The 20,198-nt window shown below is 36.2% G+C and overlaps 3 protein-coding genes across 3 annotated transcripts; all 3 read right to left on the bottom strand.

Annotated features, from left to right (window-relative positions):
• Nucleotides 1-6,100: 6,100 nt before the first annotated feature.
• On the bottom strand, nt 6,101-11,433 carry LOC118733143 (serine protease persephone-like). The gene is made up of 8 exons (XM_036462404.1): nt 11,164-11,433; nt 10,709-10,721; nt 8,702-8,816; nt 7,967-8,120; nt 7,840-7,904; nt 6,930-7,213; nt 6,690-6,873; nt 6,101-6,626 (listed from the first exon to the last, which is right to left on the bottom strand). Exons 1-8 carry the CDS (start codon nt 11,244-11,246, stop codon nt 6,289-6,291), a joined length of 1,236 nt encoding a protein of 411 aa, XP_036318297.1. The 5' UTR covers nt 11,247-11,433; the 3' UTR covers nt 6,101-6,288.
• A 2,876-nt stretch (nt 11,434-14,309) lies between these two features.
• Nucleotides 14,310-16,623, bottom strand: LOC118734568. The gene is made up of 4 exons (XM_036464279.1): nt 16,303-16,623; nt 16,012-16,139; nt 15,787-15,940; nt 14,310-15,709 (listed from the first exon to the last, which is right to left on the bottom strand). Exons 2-4 carry the CDS (start codon nt 16,100-16,102, stop codon nt 14,386-14,388), a joined length of 1,569 nt encoding a protein of 522 aa, XP_036320172.1. The 5' UTR covers nt 16,103-16,139; nt 16,303-16,623; the 3' UTR covers nt 14,310-14,385.
• Nucleotides 16,624-19,014: 2,391 nt separating this feature from the next.
• LOC118734471 (serine protease persephone-like) lies at nt 19,015-19,689 on the bottom strand. The gene is made up of 3 exons (XM_036464190.1): nt 19,627-19,689; nt 19,394-19,577; nt 19,015-19,319 (listed from the first exon to the last, which is right to left on the bottom strand). The coding sequence occupies exons 1-3, from the start codon at nt 19,687-19,689 to the stop codon at nt 19,015-19,017; spliced, it is 552 nt and encodes a 183-aa protein (XP_036320083.1).
• Nucleotides 19,690-20,198: the final 509 nt, after the last annotated feature.

Here is a 20,198-nt window from a genome sequence, read left to right as displayed (position 1 = left end):
GGCAAAATAAAAGGGGGTTCAGAATTTGACTTTTTTTTTGTTGGTAGCGAGCATTTAGCTTATGAAAAAGGAAGGGTTAAAATCTTTAACTTATAAGTAACAGTTAAATAATCTAAATCTTTATCTTAAACTTAATCCTAATGTAAATTTTTATCTTAATCTTAAACTCAGTCTTAATCTTAATCTTTACCTCAATCTCGATCACAGTCCTAATATTAATCTTAATCTCACTCTTAATCTTAACTTGAATCTTAATCTTAGTCTTAATCTTAATCTAGATCTTAATCTTGATCATAATCTTAATTTTAATCTAAATCTTAATCTTATTCCTTAAACTTAATTTTAACCTGACTTTTATTCTTAATTTTAGTCTTCATATTAACCTTAATCCCTTATCTTAATCTTAATGTTAATCTTAGTTTTAATTGTATTCTTATTTAATCTTAATATTAAACTCAATCTTAATCCTAATCTAAATACCAACATCAAATTTAACTTCAACCTCAAACTGAATCTTAATCCTAATCTTAATTTAAATGTAAATCTTAGTCTTAGTACTAATTTTAATCTTAATCGTAGCCAACCACCCCCGCCGTCCCCGCTCTTCTTCTTTCGCTTTTCCGTTTCATTGGAGTTTCGAATTAGAGCCAAAAGAAATTTCACTGCCAAGAGTAAATCCTTTAGAAAGGATAACCTATACAAAAGAGTAATATTTGCAAGTCCTGCTACTTAGATTTGCTTATTCTTGCTAATTTAGGCCTACTAGAAGCTAGACCCTCATCGACCTGGGTTTTCCAATGTTAAGGAGGCGCGCCTTTTTGTCCTAACACCAGCAGCGGGTATTGAATAGATTCGGCATCGAACCCCTATAAAATATTGGTTTCGGTAGCTCTGACAAACGACTCGCATTCTTCCCTATCGCAGCTTGGCCCCGTATGCGTGGCGTTAAGCGTAACGTTCGATACAATTCCTTTCTCGCCGGCGATATGCTGAAAATGACAAATACGGCCGTATTTCTCGCGAGTATTGATTTGTTTAAAAGCGTTTTCTGAGAGCAGTATAGAGAGTCGAACATAAAAGTTACTGGCTGCTTGTTAAGGTTGTAGCCTTCCTTATTCAGGTCTTGCTTCTTTTAGACCGCAGAATTAGAGACACTGCCTTCGGCCTCCCTAAAGAGTCCTAAAATGACCTAAGTTATGGAAGTACCTATTATGGATAGGCTGGCCTGTTCATAGGCGAATGAAATTGAACTGATCTTTTTCTGAATGAGGTCAGACATACATGTAGAACGTATTCTGATGTATCATCGTCATCAATGCAGAACCAATCATCCTGACGTAGTAGTGACACCGGTGGGGTGCATATGAAAAAGTAATAGGGTGTGACCAGCTGTTAGATACCCAAAGACTGACCTGATACATATAATAATAATAATATCCATCGATACCGTATTTACCCACTCCAACAGTGAAGTCGCCATGCAAGATTTTTATGTTGTAGCGTGGACATTGCTCAGAAATTGTTGAAATTTTTCAATTGAAGCGACTTTTACGAAACAGATTCCAAATCTTCCCGTTAAGGCGGTATGAAAGATACTGCTGAGAGTCCAGTTTGAGTGCCTTGCGTCAACAACTACTTAATTGAGATAGGCCAGCCGAAACAATCACCGAGAATTTATAAAAAGATACAATATTGTATTCTATCACTAGTGCAAAAATTAATGCAGCTTGTCTGGAATTTCATATGCATTCGCCATTGGTCCTGACTCTTTTCCGTCAGAACATTATTTTGGTGGTCTCTTTAGAGAAGTCAGAACCACATATTAACTTTGTATATCACTACTACTTTCAAATTTAACAGAAGTATTTAAAAAAAAAACCAGATATGTACAAAATATTAAATTTTTATGTGATGATCGCTTTTACACTTCAAAATTAACCTCAACTCACGTACTGGCAACTCTGTTCTTTCGTACGTATGTATGTGTTGCATAAAGTGTTCATTGTTTTCGTTTTAAACTTGCTTGTTATCTACTCATCTTGAATGGAACAAAACGTTTCGCATGCTCTTCGTGTTTGTATGTACGCTTCACTGCTTATATTCATCATAAGTGCATATAGCATACATACATACATACGTATAAGAAAGTATCCGCAGCCTAAGTCAAGCTCAAATAGGTAGCTCTCTTCTTAAAGTATTTATATATTCTCATCGTCGCAGTGATTCATTATGGAATATCCAACGCATTTGTCGTTGATGGATTAGTGTGGGGAAATCCATTCACTTTCCTCCAAAGTGCAGTATCAGGCATTTCTTTCTAAAGCATAACTGCACAACAGGCGGTAGAATTGGAATGGTATCTGTTTTTTTTTTAATTAAAAATTATTTGAATGGCGAACGAGCGCTTGGGCTACTCGCATAAACCCCGCAGCTGCCTGGCCATTCTCACATCAACATTTAGTGTCGATTACGTCCTCTCCTTCTGACCGGCGTAAATTCTCTTTGCATCTTTGGTCATCCATGCCAACTGCGGGTGATGCCACTCTACACCACTCTAAAACATAGTTGAACCTGGTAGAAGGGTGGGGAATGCCCCGTCCCAACAGGCGCCGATAGGGGTATTTCCGTGCGACAGGCTTTAGAAAAAGGAACATGAACTTCCATGGACTGCCTCCTAGTTTTTCAGTAGCAGCAAATGCAAATAACTACGGATGATCTAAAGCTCTTAAGAATGTCGCTTTCTCCTTCAGGTCCAGACAAGCAACATTGAAAGCTATCGAAAAAGTTTGTGCTAAGTTAGATTGGGCGCAGACTAAGAAATAGCAATTAGTTGGGGAACTCTCTACATATAACTAACTATTTAGTCTCAAAGAGACAGTGTCTTACGAATCTAACTTTTTCGGCTCACGGCCACCTTCCACCATAGCCAACAAGCTTGAATTTTAAAATGTTTAGCGGGTATGAAATTATCATCTCGAGCTGGCAGTGCTGGATAGGGGACAGCCTGAGTGCTACACCTCCCCGGGCGACTTCAAGCAGGTGATGATGCCTCTTTGCAGGGCCTATAATGAAGAAGTATGCTGGTTCTTCACCATTTTTCCGAGATGCGGGATGCGCCTACGAGCGCTTGGTGTATCTCAAAAAAAGAGCACCCGCCCCTGTAGAACAGTTGCGCTCGAGTCCGAGGCCAAAAGCCTGCAACTGCTCAGTGCTGGGTGGGGCCAGTGAGGTTTCTAGGCAAACCTTTTTTTTGCTGCTTAACAGAAATTCTTAAGTTATATAAACACATTGAACGGTTCAAAACTGGACAACAATGTAGGAGTTGAGTCTCACAGTTGGGGCTGGAAAAGTTATTCTGCCTACCCGATCAAGCCGAGTTGTTGCGAGACAGCAGACGGTTGAATATTTACGAGTACGCACAAGAGAAGTCATAGTACTCTGCATCTACTCAGATAGTCAGGCGGCACTCAAAGCACTTGACTCAGTCACATGCAATTGAAAAATCGTATCTTCATTGGGTACGAGTGCCGAGGTACGCGGAGAGGTTAGGGTTTTCCCTAACGACTTCTGAAGAAAAGCCAGAAATTTTGCAGCTCCTGTTATGACAAAAAAGTTCATCAGAGGAGGAGACATAACCAACTAATATCTGCTTGTTGTCTCTTTTTAGGTTAAATTGTGAGTTGTGCTTTTAAACCGGCACTTATTAATGCCGAACAACCAAAAAAAACCTTTAAAATTGCAGCTCCGATATTGGATTTTTTACGCAGACACATATCAGTCCCATTTCCAAAACCGGGTATGTATGTTCATACTTGATCTGATTAAGAAGTTTTCCGTTTTGGATTTGTAATACTTCGACCTGATGTGCTTTGCTATTTTTCAGATTGGGGTACTGCTCCATTTTGCTTCAGCCTTTTGTCCGAGTTATATATAAGCTTATTTCTCTTTTGAATAGTTCGAGGAAACAATAAATGTCTTTACTATGGATTCATCAATAAATGCCCCGACCTCTGACAATTCATCAAGATTCTGGTATCCATAAATGTTCTTAACGGGCGAAGTGTCTGTCAACTCCAGCCTACTTTACCTACAAATGTGAGGCTCGAATATCTGAAAAAAGCCATTATCTTTGAATCTTATCATAGTTATCTCTTTTTTAAACTTATGGACCTCAGAGGGTTTTGCGGTCAGAAATCAGGGCGGAGCATGCCTTTAGCTAGACTGAAAATGGTTTCACTATTAATACTTATATACATACATATATATTAACCACTACTACTCATTTGGAAAACTGGAGAACGTCAATAAAGTGGGACCGGAGGTTCGTTTCCCAGCTGATACCGCTGGGTAGCTAACCGTCTATACATGGTACTCGTACACTGGCGGCCATATTAACCTACCCTTATCGAAATTCCCTTCAAATACTTCCCCTTAGCCCAGTAGTCTTGCTTGAAAAAAGCATGCATAGTTGTTGGTCCAGAAAGAGGCTTCTAGGGTCGCACCCTTATCCACACCCCAGTATCCATTTAGGACTCGCCGGTGTACATTGCAATGGAGTTCTCTTTTTACGCAGCCTACGAAGGGGAAATTACTCTTTGAACAATACTTTTGCATCGCATAATTGCACCACAGATTCCTCAAAATTATTTTATTTCACAATAATGTAATTTTTCCTTGAAAATTGCTCAGCAATAGATGGATACAGTCAGCCTGTCTAAACTTAGTTTCTTAGCCCTTCAATCGAGCTAAAACAGCCGGTAAATGGGAAAAGTACAAAGATTCATCCTTCGAATACAACACAGAAGTCTAAATGTAACAAAAACGTGCGATCTTTTATAAACATGCGAGCTTGGAAGTCACCAGAAGCTTGTTCGATCCAAGAAGAATCCTATGGTTTGCAGAGTTTGGTACTCATCGTTAGGCTTGTTAAGATGAAACCATTCGTTATTCTATAGTTTACATGTTTTGAATAAACGGCAAAGCTGTGGGGTGCAAAAGCTCAACCGAAATTCCATCAAATTTGGTTTAAATTTCGGCAAATTTTTTTGGTATCCTTACGTTTTCTCACATTTCCTTCCACTTTGACCCGAGAATATGACTGTGTTTTCACGCGGCAAACTTTTTCGCCGCTATTTTGCGTATTCTGGCTGTCTCTAATTGTCTAAAATGTTAACCAGCGTGTTCAGGTTAGCTTATTTGATTTAAATTTTATGTTCTTCTTCATGGCCTTTTTCGATATATTTTAGAAGAAACATTCTTCGATTTTTACTTATTACCCTCTTTTTATTATACTAAGCATGTCAGGTATAGTCGCGCTGCGACCTACTCAAAAAAATATTTCATGCTAAACTCTAAGTGTAGCCATCCCAACCTCAGGCTTTTTACAAAGTTAAACGCTTTGAAGGGAGCCACATTCCAAATTTTGGACGGAGAAAATAATTTTATCAGTCTGCTCTTAATGATACATGGGCAGTTACGTAGAACATGCTCTGCGATTTGCTCCACCATCTCCCACAACCTGCAGTCCGTCTTTACAGAAAGCTCAATTTTATTGAAATAGTACCACAACCTACAGTGTCCAGTCAGAAATCCAGTAAGAGTTTTAAGACCCTCCCGGCTAAATTGAAGGAGTCTTTCGGAGTTCTTCCTGGAAGCGATCTGAGACTTTTCCCAGCTTCTCAATAGCTCTGCAGTGGGCTCCAAGTTTTGTGAGACTGTCAGCTCTTTCGTTGCCTTCAAATCCTTCATGTCCAGAAACCCACTACATCGTTACTCTAATTTAGACTCCCAGGTTATTTAAAAGAGTTTACAGCTCTCCACAGGCCTTTATGTCATTTTAAATGGGTCAACGGCTTTTAAGTCTGGCCTCGTTTGTCTTTCTACGAATACATTCGCGAACACAGACTTGGTTGGGTAAGTGCCCATTTGCCGACTTTTCTAAATTCTTGGTCCAAGTACGCCTGCCATACTTGGTACCCTTCGTCACTCACTTGATATTAACGTTCCACAGCAGTCTCTTTCAGAAACGCTTACCTTGCACGGCTTGGAGAAGGATAATTTCGATAGCATAACAAATTAAAATTACATAATCACAAAAGTCAAGAGTGCAGTACGGCCCTTAATTTAATTACTTTACAATTTTTTTATTCAATCAAGCTTAAATTAAGGTCTCATATTAATTAACAATTCAGTCCTTTAAGCATGAAATTCGGTGGTCCATAGTCATCTTATCTTCTATTACTAATTCAATCAACTCTGAAATACATACATATGTATATGGCAACAAATTCAACCAATGGGCCAAGCGACACTCTCAATATAGTCGAGAAATGCAGACACACGCGTATAAAGGCCAGGAGTGGTGCTACCGCAACTGAAGCCAGCCGAAATCACGCCAACCACGCGAAATTTACTCAACGCCTCATCCACTACCAAAATCAATGGACCGCCCGAATCACCCTGGCAGGCATCCTTGGTTAGGCCGGGATCATGAGCGCACATCTGACTGCTTATAATGCCAACGCTGATTCTACGTGTCAAGCCATTGTCCACATAGCTTTCATTACATCTTTGGTTTTCGACGATAGTCTGGCGTGCCTTAAGCAAAATATTGGACTTTTCACGAGCTGCAATGAAAGAAAAAGGCTACTAAATGGTTTCCAACTTAGAAACAGTAAGACAAAACTTACTTCTCTTATTGATTACACCCCAACCGGAGACATAAAGTACAGAGCTGGCTGACGGATCTTCTGGTTCGGTATAGAGACACGTCGGATATACATTGGTCGTGTAAACGACATCTGATTCCAATTCAAGCAATCCAATGTCGTTGTACACACTGGCGCTCGAGTACTCCGGATGCACGTGAATTTTCTGCGGCAAAGTAGTAGTTAGTATTTTTTTAGTATGTATAACAGTACAGAGTTTACCTTGATTCTAATCTCCACAACGTCTTTCATTTGTTCAGTATCAGTAAAATTCACTACCCCCATACGCACCGTTACCGGTTTCTGACGCGTCACCAAACAATGAGCCGCAGTCAAAACGAAACGTTTCGCAATCAAAGTACCGCCACAATTGTATTCGATATCATCATCTGTAGTGCTCAGTCCAATCGCCACCATATGCGGATATTCGCCAAGTTCAACGGGTGTACCGCCTAGAATGTGCGGTGTCAGGAGAGGCTGTAACTCAGCATCGATTTCAGCACAGGCTTAAGAATTGAAAGAGAGAGGGAGAGAGATAAAGCATGGAAATCAGGATAGAGAGATTCAAGCGTGATGCAGACAGCAATTATTTGTCGTGTGTTAATTCTGTGCTACTTTTTTCAGACAATCTTTACTCCCAGAATGCGTTATCTCACGAAACAACGAGGTCAAATGGCCACCGATATCTTTAGATTTGACACCATTGGACTTCTTCTTCTGGGGCTGCGTGGCCGTTTTTTGTCTATGCCAATCAGCCCTTTAAAAAAAATCCTGTCGCCAGAGAGAAAAACTAAAATCGCAGTTTTACTATAGTTGGCCGATATTTTTTTTCGTATGGCGTAATATGATCGAAAAAATAAAAATCAAAAATAACGATCAAAAATTGATCGAAAAACAAAAAATCCCAAAAATAACAATTATTCTTGATCGAAAAAATAAAAGTCCTAAAATAACAGTTAAATTTGATTACAAAAATAGAAATCCAATTTTAGCGGTTAAATTATGATAAATATTGCAAATATCATAACCGTTACGCTCACCGGTATTATTTATAAAAAAAAATCTGCGGTCTTATTGAATCACCCTGTATAATGAATATTTATAGGATTATGACCACAAAAGAAATACTAACCTCTTACAGCTGGTCGATCGTCTGAACGCGTCCTAATAGTTGTTGTAGGTATAGATGGAGATAATCTGTTGATTTCGAAGGAAATAAATACGCTTGGTTTAGAAAAAATCGAATCTGAATCACTTACGGACAACAAATTATCTCCTCGTACGTGGTAAAACCGCATCGACTTACATCACGCATTCCTAAGCCCAACTGACTCATAATCAGTGGTAAGTCCACACATCTGCTTGACTCAGTGCAAATGCCTCGATGGCCTTTGACTTGACAGGGATCACCTACTAAAACGAGAATATATGTATATAAATATTGACGTGATATGATCTCATTTACATATGTATGTATATGTAACTATTCCAATAATACTAAATATATCTGAAAAACTTATGAAAAATAAGATAGAAACATTATAAAGTAAAGTCACCGAGGTAGGCCAGTGGAAGTCCTTAAAAAGGTCTAAATGGGTTCACTAAATAGGACGGTTGGCTCCTTTACGGTAACATGATGTGGGAATCTCTGAGTTTCTTTGGATACTCATTTCGCTGGAAAGCTTATAAATCCACGATCTAGATGATTTTCTCTTTAGACTTTGCATGATAATTTAGAAAATAGCTAACGAAAGTGTTTGTTTTTAGCTGTCCAAATGAAGGATTTTTAAAGTAGAACCCTGGGTCTATCTGTCCATCTTCTGATACTTACAAACATCGGACCAAAGTTATAATACTATTTCATGAATATGAAAGGTATGTTCTTCAATTCTACGAGTGTCTTGAAAAAAATGTTACACCACCCTAATGTACAAATGTATATGCCATTAAATCGTTAAAAGCAAATCAATATACAATCAACTCCATAAACTTACCCTCCGCTTGAGCTTCTGTAATTCCAAGCAATGCAAATACACTTCCAATCAGCAACAGCATCGGCGTGCAATGTTCCCTTTTTCTCATTCGAATATATGTAGAGCACATTTTGATCTTTGTTTTTAACAATTAAAAGCAAACACAGTTCGCATGTAGAAAATTATTATGCATTTATGAATTTTTACATACATACATACATACATACATACATACATATGTAGTATGTACATATACATGTGCGTATAACGTATTTAGTAAGTTTATCGAGTGTGGTTCGAGTGTTTATGGTGAGTAACACGTGTCAGGTGAGGTAAAGTCATTGAACCGTAACAAAGTCTGCAAGTAAATATGTTTATAATTATTTATGTAAATGTATATATTAGTTATTAGTTAATTAAGTACACAATTTTCACACTTTTATAATATTTTAAGTTAACTACGACGAGCTAACTGCCGCAGAATGGAACCCTTCGGCCATGGTCCACATATCCCTTACCGCAGTTGAATCATTCCATTCGGTTTGCTTGAAAGTACATATTGTCGGTGACACTGCAATTAGTACTCTTGGCACTTCTGCATCTAAAATCGTAACATTCTCATAAACTAATAACAGAACTGTCTCGCTTTGACTAATGAAGATTACTGATTTACAGAAGCGATCAGATACAGGTGGCAGGTCATTTAAGCAGCAGAGTTAATAAATAATTGACATAGAACTTTCTACAGTAACACCGACGATATCTTCGTGGTAAAATTCTCTTAAATCTACTTGCAGGGATGTAAGTAGTACTACCAGCTCTACTGCTAGAAAGTTCAAAACTAGATTTTAAAGGGAGACCGATCGTTTCATTTGTCGCTGTTGTCTTGTTTATCGCACCGTGAATGGATGGATTAGCAATGCAAAAAAATGAAAAAAAACACTTGACTTAATGTATGGAGTAACAGACTTATTGAACTGACCTCGTAGTTTCATACTTGCATTAAAATTATGACAAAATTTTGAATTCAAGCGAATACATCCTAGCCTTAGAAAAACTTCAAATTTTGTATCAGACTTTTTTTTAGAATATTTTATGCACTATTGTAACTACGGCTTATCATTGATTTTCGGCAATTTTCTTTTTTACTTGCGGTATTTGTGCATTTAAAAAAAAAATAATAATCCAAAAACCTACGGTGAGTCCTAGCTATTTTAAATCTAATTTAAGAGCTGGAATTTTTAGATTTATAAAGTTTTCGTTGCAGAATAATAATTTTTTGTAAAAAAATACTAAGATTAAGAAAAAACAGTAAAATAAATATATATAAATGATCAATATGTGGCGCGCCATAAATATGACACGGAGTGTAATTTCAATAAAATTACCAAGTTTTCCAAATCGCATTTCATCACATTTTTTGTAAGATTTTTATGCTTCACTCTACTTACCCCTATTTTTTTTATCTTAAAAGTTAAATTTTTCACCAAGGATAGCCATTCAGCAGCCAAGGAAGTAATATCCTCTGCCCAAAAGGGTGAAAAAATTATGTAGTTTTTTTGTTAGTTTTGTATGTATTTTTATTTAGAATTTTTGTTATTTTAGCAAACCAGCTTAATTTCTGATCTGGTCTTTTCTGTTTGGCACAAGCGGCTGTACATTTGTACTAAACTACTAGTTAACTACTAACTTCAAACTCCAAGCAAAATTTAATTTCTTTTTTAACAAATCCACTCAGGGGATTTACCTTTCAAAAGCACTAGATCTACAAAACACTGTAATTTATTATTTTGTTATGTTTTGTTAGTTTATAAACAAATGTATTTAAGTATACAATGTATAAGTGTCGGCATGTATAGTATGTATGCATGTAAGTTGGTTTATAGGCTTTCAGTAATTAGGGCACAACATCGCACTTTAATGTCAGTCTTATCTCTCGGTCATTGCCAGCCAACCGCCGATACACTATCTGACACTAGCTTTGATTGTTTTGCGTTTTGTTTTTGTTACTTTTTGTGATTAACATACTCCCAGATTTATTCTATATACGGTACATACATATGTACATTAGGGTGCATCGCGAAAAAAAATTGCAGTTTTCCATTGGCATAATAAAATTTATTAAGTTTATTTTAAGACTTCTGCCAAAATATTTACGATTTACGCGAGCTAGACCGATTTGAAAATACCTCCAATATCTCATTATTTTAATTCCGCTGATAAAATGTTTTAAACATTTTTATGGAGATGTTTAAGGCTTAAACTCCTCCATTATCTGAGGTGATTTTTTGGAAAAAATATTTTTTTTTTACTAATTTTATTTACAAAGAATTCGATTATTGTATCGGAAATTGTAATATTTTTCCGAAATATGTATGTATTTTGGCGGAAGTCTTAAAATTTATAAAAATTTTATCAGTCCAATGGAAAAACAGTGCCGATTTTTTTTTTGCATTTAGAACGATGCACCCTAATGTACATACTGTGCGTGTGTTTTGCCGCTTTTGCTCTGTTGGTTTTTATTTTTGTTTTCATTTATTTCCAGCGAATTCAACCAGTCGTTCATCCGGTTTCGCGATTATGTTTTTTTATACAATTTGCATTGTTTAGCTTTAGTTAGTAATTAATTCTTTTTTAACCCGAATTTCGCGCAAGTATTTAAATATGTGCATTAAGCTTCTACATATCTTACTTTCTTTAAATAATATATGCATTTGAAAAATATAAAAAAAAATATACAAATTAAACAATTTTCGGCGTCAAAGCAATCATCCGCTTCCAACGTGTTTTAATACAGCAAAGCGCCACGGCTAAGTGAAAACTAACCTACATCGCGACTTTGTGCTCTGGTCTGGCAACTGTAGGTAGACTTACAAAGCTAACTCTCGATTTGTTTGTTGATTCATTTTCATCTTTCGCTTTCAAGAATCGTACTAAACCTTTATGTGGGCGCAGTAAATACGACCAGCGGACGTAAGAGAGTCTAAAACAAGTGATCAGTCAAATACGAGATGCCAAAAACTCGCGAAACAACAGAAGAGAGAGAAAGACATGGGAAAAAAGGGCCACTTTGTCTACAGATGATCGCCAGCTGCAGCTACAGCCATGGGCGTAGCCAGGTAGGGGCAGGGGGGTGCTCGAGCCCCCCTCTAACTTTCAAATTTTCCTTACATATATACAAAATAGTACCCTGAAATGCCAGCTTAATAGGGTCGGGCCCCCCTCCTAAATTTCATTCTGGCTACGCCTATGGCTACAGCAGAGTTTAGTTGGCCAAGCTTACATGTAAGGGCATCCACACATACCACATACGAGCCTTTAAAAGTTCTTAGCTTCGAAATGTTTACCCAATGGATACAATTAAGTTTATTGTGAATATTTTGTGTTGATTTATAAGTTTTGATATCCAAAATTTTCACAATTTTTCATTGTAATTTTTTACTTCTTACGTTTATACTTACTTACTTGGAGAATTCTCTTTTGACCATGGTATGCAGTTCGTTAACGATTAAAGCACCGTCCTGTCCAGATCAACACAGCTTGCCTTACTCAGGCTAAATTGAGTCGCGAGACCAGAATGGCGACCATTCTTTTTCTTTGTTTTATTCGACACTTAAACCATTTGACGACTTTTGACGGGACCTAAAAAAGTCGCAATTGCTTATCGCGCTTGCGAAGTTCTGCCAAATTTAAACAGGTTCTTTTGTACCTCGTGCGATCAATCACCGCCTATCTATGGTTTCAGGTTAGTTATTTCAACGTTTTTTGAGGCGAAATTCTGAAACCGGGTTACGAGAAGGTCGAACTATTTTACCGTGAGAGAGGCACCTGCCTCGAATAATTGACAACCCAGAAAAGCTCTAAGTTTAAGCTCTACAGGAAGGTTTGGATTGCTCCCGGCAAGTAAAATACATTCAGTAATGTGAAACCTTGCTTAAGCGGCATAGTCATTCTCACCGTTGTAGGATCGAGGCCCCCTTTGATTGCCTGCGTAGCAATCTCAGCCCTGTCACAACACTAGTGGGCGATAATGCTCCATCAACTTTTGGTGTCAGCTGCAAACGCAGAACCTAATAAAACTCCAGTTGTAACATCAGCAGGCAAAGCCAGACTGCGTGGCTAGGCCATCGTCTCAAAAAAGGCAACCCACCGGGCTACAGATATAGCTCCAGGCAGCATCCACGCCCTAAAACACGTTAGTGCGATAGACTTCAGGATCATGGAGAGACTAAAAGACATTAGGAACGGTAAACTAACCAAGGAGCAACTAGTCTACGAAATGTGGACTGAATAATTTTTAGCAAAATTCTTTATTATTAAGGGACGAATTCCGAGTTCTAGTGCTTCGCCTGGGGATCAATCGAAACGTATTAGTCTTTATCAGGTCTAGCCTGTACAATCACCATGAATGACTTTGAACATCTCGTCATCCACAAGACAATTCGGCCATTATGTTAGAGCGGAGTGACCACTCCAGTTACTGGAGCGCATATAACAGTCTGTAACCTGATATAAAACCGCCATTCGCTCCGCAATACCTACTGCAATCAAAGCTTGTGCGTAAAAATGTTAACAGTCTCGAAAAAGATCAACCGACACCAATCGGTCCTTCGCCCCCTCGTCTCAGTACCCTTGATCACGCAATTACTTGATAACCATCAGGGTTTTGTCGTATTTTCGGCTTTAAAAAGTCGAAAAGTGTCAAAATATTCCTTGATAAGCTTTAATGTGACCATCTGGCGTTTTCGAATTAGCTGCCGAGATAGGTCGATCTTCCACTCAGCAGTTGAAATGGGGAAATAATAACAAATATAAATACAAAACAGACATAAATTCTTATAAATTATTTAATTTTATGCCAGATTTAATGAATCGATAGGGCGTTTTTGAACCGAATTCTGAAACAGGGTGTTCTTGAAAAGTTTTCTTCGACAAATTTTCTGAGATAGGGCGTTTTCGAACTGGCTGCCGAGATAGGTCGATCTTCCATTGAGGTGTCGATATTTAATAGTCTGGCCATTCATCGGCTCTCTTATCTGCAACCCTTTTACTTAGAACGAGGTTTTCCATAGAAAATTAAACATAACTTCGTACTTATCATCACTCCCTTCCAAAAGCGAATTTTCAAACGAATTATAAGGCAGCCATACATATGTATGTACATATGTTATGGTTTACTTAATCATGATTCAAGGGAAACGAATAAGAATAGTTTATATAATGCCATCCTACAACCGGACACGTATAGAAAATGTACGCAAATCTATTTACATGCTTGCATATGTACGTTAGGGTCGTCCAAAAACACACAGGAAAATTAACTTTATGGAATTTTCCCGCTGCCATATACATATTTTATATGGAGAAAATGAATTTTTGTATAGAATAAAAATAAATATATTTAGATCGAAAAAAAATGTTTCTCTTCAAAAACATTCAAAATCGAAATTATTTAAAATTTTACTAACTATTTTTGGACCACCCTAATCACATGCATGAATTTTATGAATTGACGTGTTACTTTTTCCAGTTACTCTTATGAAAGCCTCTGAATTTTATGAGTCACAAACCCATTTCGCCCCACTGGAAGCCAAAACAGGCATTCATCCTTCATAGAACAAGTAGATAATTCCATTAAATAAAAAACTATAAATTTATTTTAAATAAATTTCTTAAAAAGAGATCTCCGAAAACCCCATCTCGCCTCATTGCTGCTCCATGCGCCCAAACTGAGGTCGAAAGTGACTTGCCAAAGGCAGTGGCGGTTGTTGCACAGGCGTACCAACAATTTCCCGATTTGCAAGCAATCTTTCATTTTTTGGTTGCTTTAGAAAATTATGAAATGGATCATTATTTATTTCATTTGCAGTTTGAACAGGGTTTCCATTGAATATTGCGTTAACTCGTTGAGCCTGTCCTTCGATGGGCATCACTTTTGGCACAGGGTTTGTGTTAAATATGGAATTTATTCGCTGACCGACGTCATCGCCTCCCTTAAATACGCTATCAATCTTTTGTGTATTATCTTGAATTGTTATCCAATTCGGCGCAGGATTTCTATTAAATACACTCGTAGGTGGTATATTTTGAGAATCAACAGCATTTGGCCATCCAGTATTAACTTCGATAGGAATGCCACTCGGTAATGCACTGCCATTGAATTTAATATTTATGCCACGCGTATTGTTATTATTTATGTTTCCGAGCGGATAGCTTCTCCCATCGTTTACTGGAGTATTATCTTCGATTGGTATGCCACTTGTTGCAGTATTTGTATTGAATATAGCATTTATGCGTTGGGCAGCGTCAGCATCTATGCTTCCAAATGCTGCGCCAGTTGGCGTCGGGTTTCCATTAAATAACGAATTAATCTGTCGAGTCTGGTCTACGCCATTAATTTTATTTCCAATCGGAATCAGCTGTTCATTGAATATTGCGTTGATCCTTTGTGTATTATCTACAGGCGGAATCCCACTCGGAAGAGGGTTCAGATTAAATATTGCATCTAATCTTTGGTTAGTATCCGCCAGCGGAATTCTACTAGGTACCGGGTTCACATTAAATATTGCATCTAATCTTTGAGTATCAGCCGCATTTGAGAGACTGACAGGTGCAGAATTTGCATTTAGTAGACCGTTAATGCCTCCAGTATTGCCTTCTATCAGTGTAGCCTGCAGATCAGGCTTTGTATTGAATATATCATTTATTCTGCGCGCATTTTCTTCGTTTATGCCTTCATCCGTTAAGGGTCTTTGGTTCGAAATTTGATTACCATTGAATATAGTATTTACTCTCGCGGAGCTATCAATCTTTGGCCAACTAACTGGAGCGGATTCATCTTTACTCCTGCTAGCACTCTCTCCGTCTTTATTGCTCTCCTTTAAGTTATTTGAGAACCAAAAATTTGCTGGTTTCGGTTGTATAGTTCTTGTGGTTGTTTCATCTTCTAGCGGCGCACGAAATTCAAATGGTTTGAAGATATCTTCTAATTTATTTGGCAGTGCCTTTGCTGCAGGTGCTGGAGCTTGTCTAGCATTGAAGGTGTATTGAAAAAGTAGCTATTAACTAATAAGTAGTGTTTGTGTAGGTATGCGTTTCAAACTTACGGACAACAGATTATCTCCTCTGTAGTTGTAAAGCCACAATGGCCAACATCGGCCGATTTCAAGGTCATTTCTTTCATTAGCACAGGCAGTTGCATACATTTACTGGCTCTCAAACAGATGCCTTTGTAGATACCAAAATCACAGGGTTCGTCCTCTATAAGGTATTTAAATTTTAGGTTTCATATGTGCCTAATAGAAAAGATGACATTAACTATGCCTACTCACCATAGTACATTTGTGCAACGCTAAATCTTCTGAGGGTAACCCAAATGAGAATTAGTCGACTGACCAAACAAAGTTCATCAGTTGGAAGCATTTTTTTATACAGCGAAGTTGGACTGGTAATATAAAGGCTAAATTGGAATAGAATTAAATAAAGTAACTTTTATTTTATAGTTTCCATATTTTTTATAAGCACTATTGTATGTACATATGCAAAGTATATGTGCGTGTATTTTTCGCAAAAAACATTCACTTTCTCTTTATCAAATGCATTAAATTCGTAATTGGCCCAACTTTTCATCTTCTATTTGGCAAATATTGCTCAAGATTTCTAAATTACCGTATTGAATACATATATTTTTTGATTGTTAATTACTTTTTATTTATAAAATTCTCAACACAGTGCTTTTGATTTTCTATACTTGTTAACAAAAGCTTGCCATCATGGCTACTAAAATAATCCATGAGTGAGCGAGTTATTCATGTCGTGCGAAAAAATATGAGAAACGTCCAAGCGTGCATGCATTTTTGCTGATAATTCCTCGGGTTATTCCGATTGAGTGATTATGAGCAATACACGGTGACATTATTGCATAGTGTAAGGCAAGAAAATAAGGAAGGGAATGGCGGGCTTGGTGGAGCACGATTAAGGTTGAGATCAAGATTAGTAATAAGATTAAAATTGAGATTAGGATCGAAATTAAGATTAAAATTAATGCTAAGATTAAGATTAGCATTACGATTAAGGTTAAGATTAATGCTAAGATTAACAACCAAAAAGGAAGATTAAGGTTATAACTAAAATTAAGATTAGATTAGGATTAAGACTAAAATTTAAACAAGATTTAAATTATCAGGGAAATTCTGGCAATTCATCACAGTTTTTCGAAAGACAAAAGTCTTACGTAAGACAATTGTCAATTCTGGCAACTATGTGTCTTGAAAGCTCTTTACTGTCTTTCGAAAGACTAATTGAAAGATCTTCTATCGAGGAGGTCTTCGCGTTATGCTGTTCGGCTTTTAGCAATCAGTTCTTTTTAAATTAAAAACAACATACCGATGGCTGAGTGGAAGATCGACCTATCTCAGAATTCGGTTCAAAAACGCCCTATCTAAAACGAAAATACATTGAAAATAAGCTGAGATAGGGCGTTTTTGAATCGGCAGCTGAGATAGGGCGTTATTCAACCAAATTCTGAGGTAGGGTGTTTCTCAATCAAATTCTAAAGTAGAGCGCTCTTGAAAAGTTTTCTGAGATAGAACAATGTTGAAAATTTTTCAGAGATAGGGCGTTTTCGAAATGGCTGCCGAGATAGGTCGATCTTCCACTCAGCCATCGATACATACATAGGAATATATTTTTCGTGAAAAAAAAAAAATAAAAATTAATAAATGAAAGAAAATTAATTGAGAGAAAAAAATTATCAAAAAAAGAGGAAATAATACTTAAAAATAATACATACATATGTATACAATATTCGTAAAAAAAAAAAAAGTTTTATCAAAAAAGGGAATATTACTTAAAAATTAAATAAGATTAAATATAGTTTTATTAACACTAAATAAAAATAAAAAATAAAACAATTTAAAAAAATTTAATAAGATCCTCAAAACTAAATGAAATGAAAGTATATATTTTCTTTTTAAAACAATAACGTTTAAAATTAAAAAAATTAAATTAACAAAGGAAAAACAAACTAAATTAAACAATAAATTAAATACATTTCTAAAAAGTACTAAAAATTTCTTATTTACACAATAAAATCTAGAAAAAAAAACACTAAAGCAAATATTTAAAAAAAGAAAAAAAAGATAAAATAAGTTCCAAAAAATTAAATAAAATTATAAAATATTCTTTCAAAAAGAATAACAACCAAATCATTAAAGAAAATTAAATTAAAAAAAGGAAAGATATACAAAAAAATAAGTTTCTAAACAATAAATTAAAATAAAAAAGTATACATATTTCCATACATAAAAAATCTGAAAAACTAAACTAAAAAAGGAAAAAATGTTTACTATATTAGCCAAAATTGCCCTGTAAGATTATTTATTTCCGAGCGGATACTCCGCTCAACAGTGGTTTATGTTCTACTTTCACATCTACAAGAAGAAATGTAAAGTATAGCAGGGATTGACTCACTGCCACGTGGTTCACATGCTTGTAAGTACATATAACCCAAAAAACCTACAGTGGCGGTCAAAAATGGATGAATGGTGTTTCGTTTCTAATATTTGCACTTTTCTTCAAGCTTAAGTTTTTTTTTGAGGTTCAGGCTTTAACAAAAACCATATAAATCACACTTTCAAACTTTGTACAGAATTTACATAGAATCAGAATTTAGAAAAATGCTTAACAGAAATAAAATCAACAAATTTTTGGTAAAGGTATTAAACCATTTGGTATTTATTTATGTGTAATTGAAAATAAAAGTAATGAATAAAATTAATGTATTACCAATCTACTTGAGGACATGGACGATGACAACACCCGATGAGGTGGAAGATTTGCGGGTCAAAATCGGCCAAAATCGCTTAGTTACAGCGGCTACAGCGAGTGTTTGTGAGTAAATTTTAAAATTAAAATTCTTGAAAACGTCAAAAATTCCAAGTGTCTCTCAGCGGTTCTACCTACCGATATTTTTATCATGGAAGAATGTTTAATATCGTCGCGCTCGAAATTTTTATAGCTGCCTATTGCGTAGTAAGGAGCGAAATGTTTTTTTGTTTTGTTTTTAAAAATTTAAGTTTAACAATATATGTAGCAATGAATTGAGAGACGTCTAATGTGTGACTGTTTTTGTGAATTTTTTCTTCAAATACAATAAAATCTATGCTGAAATAGGTGAAAACTACATCATCTACATCTTGCATATAAAAATCATGCTTTGTATTTATTTTCATTTGCGTTAAAAAATATAAATACTTAAAGTTATTCGCTTAATTATTAATCTATCTAATCTCGATATCTTATCCAAGTAAAAATGTTATACATATATTATAGAATTATCTGCCATCAGGCCAAACAATGCTTTCGATAAAGTCCAAAAACCCTGCCACCTTTGTGTAGACACCCGGTAACTTTGTGCCACAAACTAAACCAAATGAAACGACACCAACAACTTTATATTTACCCAACGATTTGTCTTTGACTAGTTGCAATGGGACGCCTGAGTCACCCCAACAAGCCTCTCGCCCCGGAGCAAAGGCACAAAGCTGCGTCTCATACGTCATCTGATCGGCATAACTAATGTTGCATTGTGCAAGCGGTACCGTATTCAGCTTGGCTGCCAACAAGCGAGCTGAAGTTGCTATAAAACGAATAAAATATATTCAATGAAAAATCCAATTCATATAAAAATCAAATTTCATAAATGTGGCATACTCTTATTTTCGGTGACTCCCCAACCGGTCACAATCAGTTCGGTGTTATCCGGCAGATCCGTAAGATCAGTGTGCAGGCAAGTTGGGTAAACCTTGACACTATATTCAGCATCTTTAGCCAATTCAATCAAGCCAAGATCAAAATTATTTAAAACACTTGAATAGTTCTCGTGTACGTAGGTGGCCTGCAATGTAAAGTGAGGGAAATAAGTAAGTATGTAAGTACATATGTACACTGGCGGTCACGAATAACGTACCGCCACAATTGTCTTTAATTGAGGTAGAATTTTGGTTCATGCTATAATAATAATAGTTATAGTAATACTATGAATGAAATTTGGAAAAATTCTTCAAAGTTCCATCAAAATTTCAACCCTTTTAATCAAACCGTTTAAAAAAATTTCGGGTATGCAGTTTTATAACCTATTCAATTTTAGCGTATTAAATAATGTGCACGTTTGAAGTGGCTCACAATTCTCGTTGGTTTACGATTTCTTTTTTTGCTTACGGTGCAGCTTTTTCCCAATAAGACATGTTTCTCATATGGGAGAAAGTGGACAACATCGTACAAAAGAAAATAATTCAAAAATCAACCAGAATTTCGAGCTACTTCAGACTTGCACTTTATTTTACTAAAATTAGATGGGCTATAAAATTGCATACTCGAAACTTTCATAGATTTTTAGAACGTTGAAATTTCTATGACAACTTTTTTTTTAATTTTGTACAAAATTTGAAATCTTGATTTAAATGTGGAGCTTTAGGTGCACTATAATAAAAAAATTGGTTTTCCCACTTTTAAAAAA

This window comes from Rhagoletis pomonella, unplaced genomic scaffold (genome assembly GCF_013731165.1).
Source record: "Rhagoletis pomonella isolate Grant_MI unplaced genomic scaffold, Rhpom_1.0 Rhpom_scaffold_00002, whole genome shotgun sequence".
In the NCBI taxonomy this organism is placed as follows: Eukaryota; Metazoa; Arthropoda; class Insecta; order Diptera; family Tephritidae; genus Rhagoletis; species Rhagoletis pomonella.
The sequence above is the reverse complement of the archived record's forward strand: the minus strand, read 5'-3'. Positions and strand labels throughout refer to the sequence as shown.

What these genes read in the sequence shown, in the direction of transcription:
- LOC118733143 (XM_036462404.1), bottom strand. Translation starts at nt 11,246, where the DNA reads ATGAACGACTGGTTGAATTCGCTGGAAATAAATGAAAACAAAAATAAA. An exon ending in GAGGAGATAATTTGTTGTCC is followed by an intron (nt 7,905 to 7,966) that starts GTAAGTGATTCA and finishes CGAAATCAACAG; the next exon opens with ATTATCTCCATCTATACCTA. An exon ending in GGGTGTAATCAATAAGAGAA is followed by an intron (nt 6,627 to 6,689) that starts GTAAGTTTTGTC and finishes CTTTCATTGCAG; the next exon opens with CTCGTGAAAAGTCCAATATT.
- LOC118734568 (XM_036464279.1), bottom strand. Translation starts at nt 16,102, where the DNA reads ATGCTTCCAACTGATGAACTTTGTTTGGTCAGTCGACTAATTCTCATT. An exon ending in CGTTGCACAAATGTACTATG is followed by an intron (nt 15,941 to 16,011) that starts GTGAGTAGGCAT and finishes AATACCTTATAG; the next exon opens with AGGACGAACCCTGTGATTTT. An exon ending in GAGGAGATAATCTGTTGTCC is followed by an intron (nt 15,710 to 15,786) that starts GTAAGTTTGAAA and finishes CTTCAATGCTAG; the next exon opens with ACAAGCTCCAGCACCTGCAG.
- LOC118734471 (XM_036464190.1), bottom strand. Translation starts at nt 19,689, where the DNA reads ATGAACCAAAATTCTACCTCAATTAAAGACAATTGTGGCGGTACGTTA. An exon ending in CGTTATTCGTGACCGCCAGT is followed by an intron (nt 19,578 to 19,626) that starts GTACATATGTAC and finishes TTTACATTGCAG; the next exon opens with GCCACCTACGTACACGAGAA. An exon ending in GGGAGTCACCGAAAATAAGA is followed by an intron (nt 19,320 to 19,393) that starts GTATGCCACATT and finishes TTCGTTTTATAG; the next exon opens with CAACTTCAGCTCGCTTGTTG.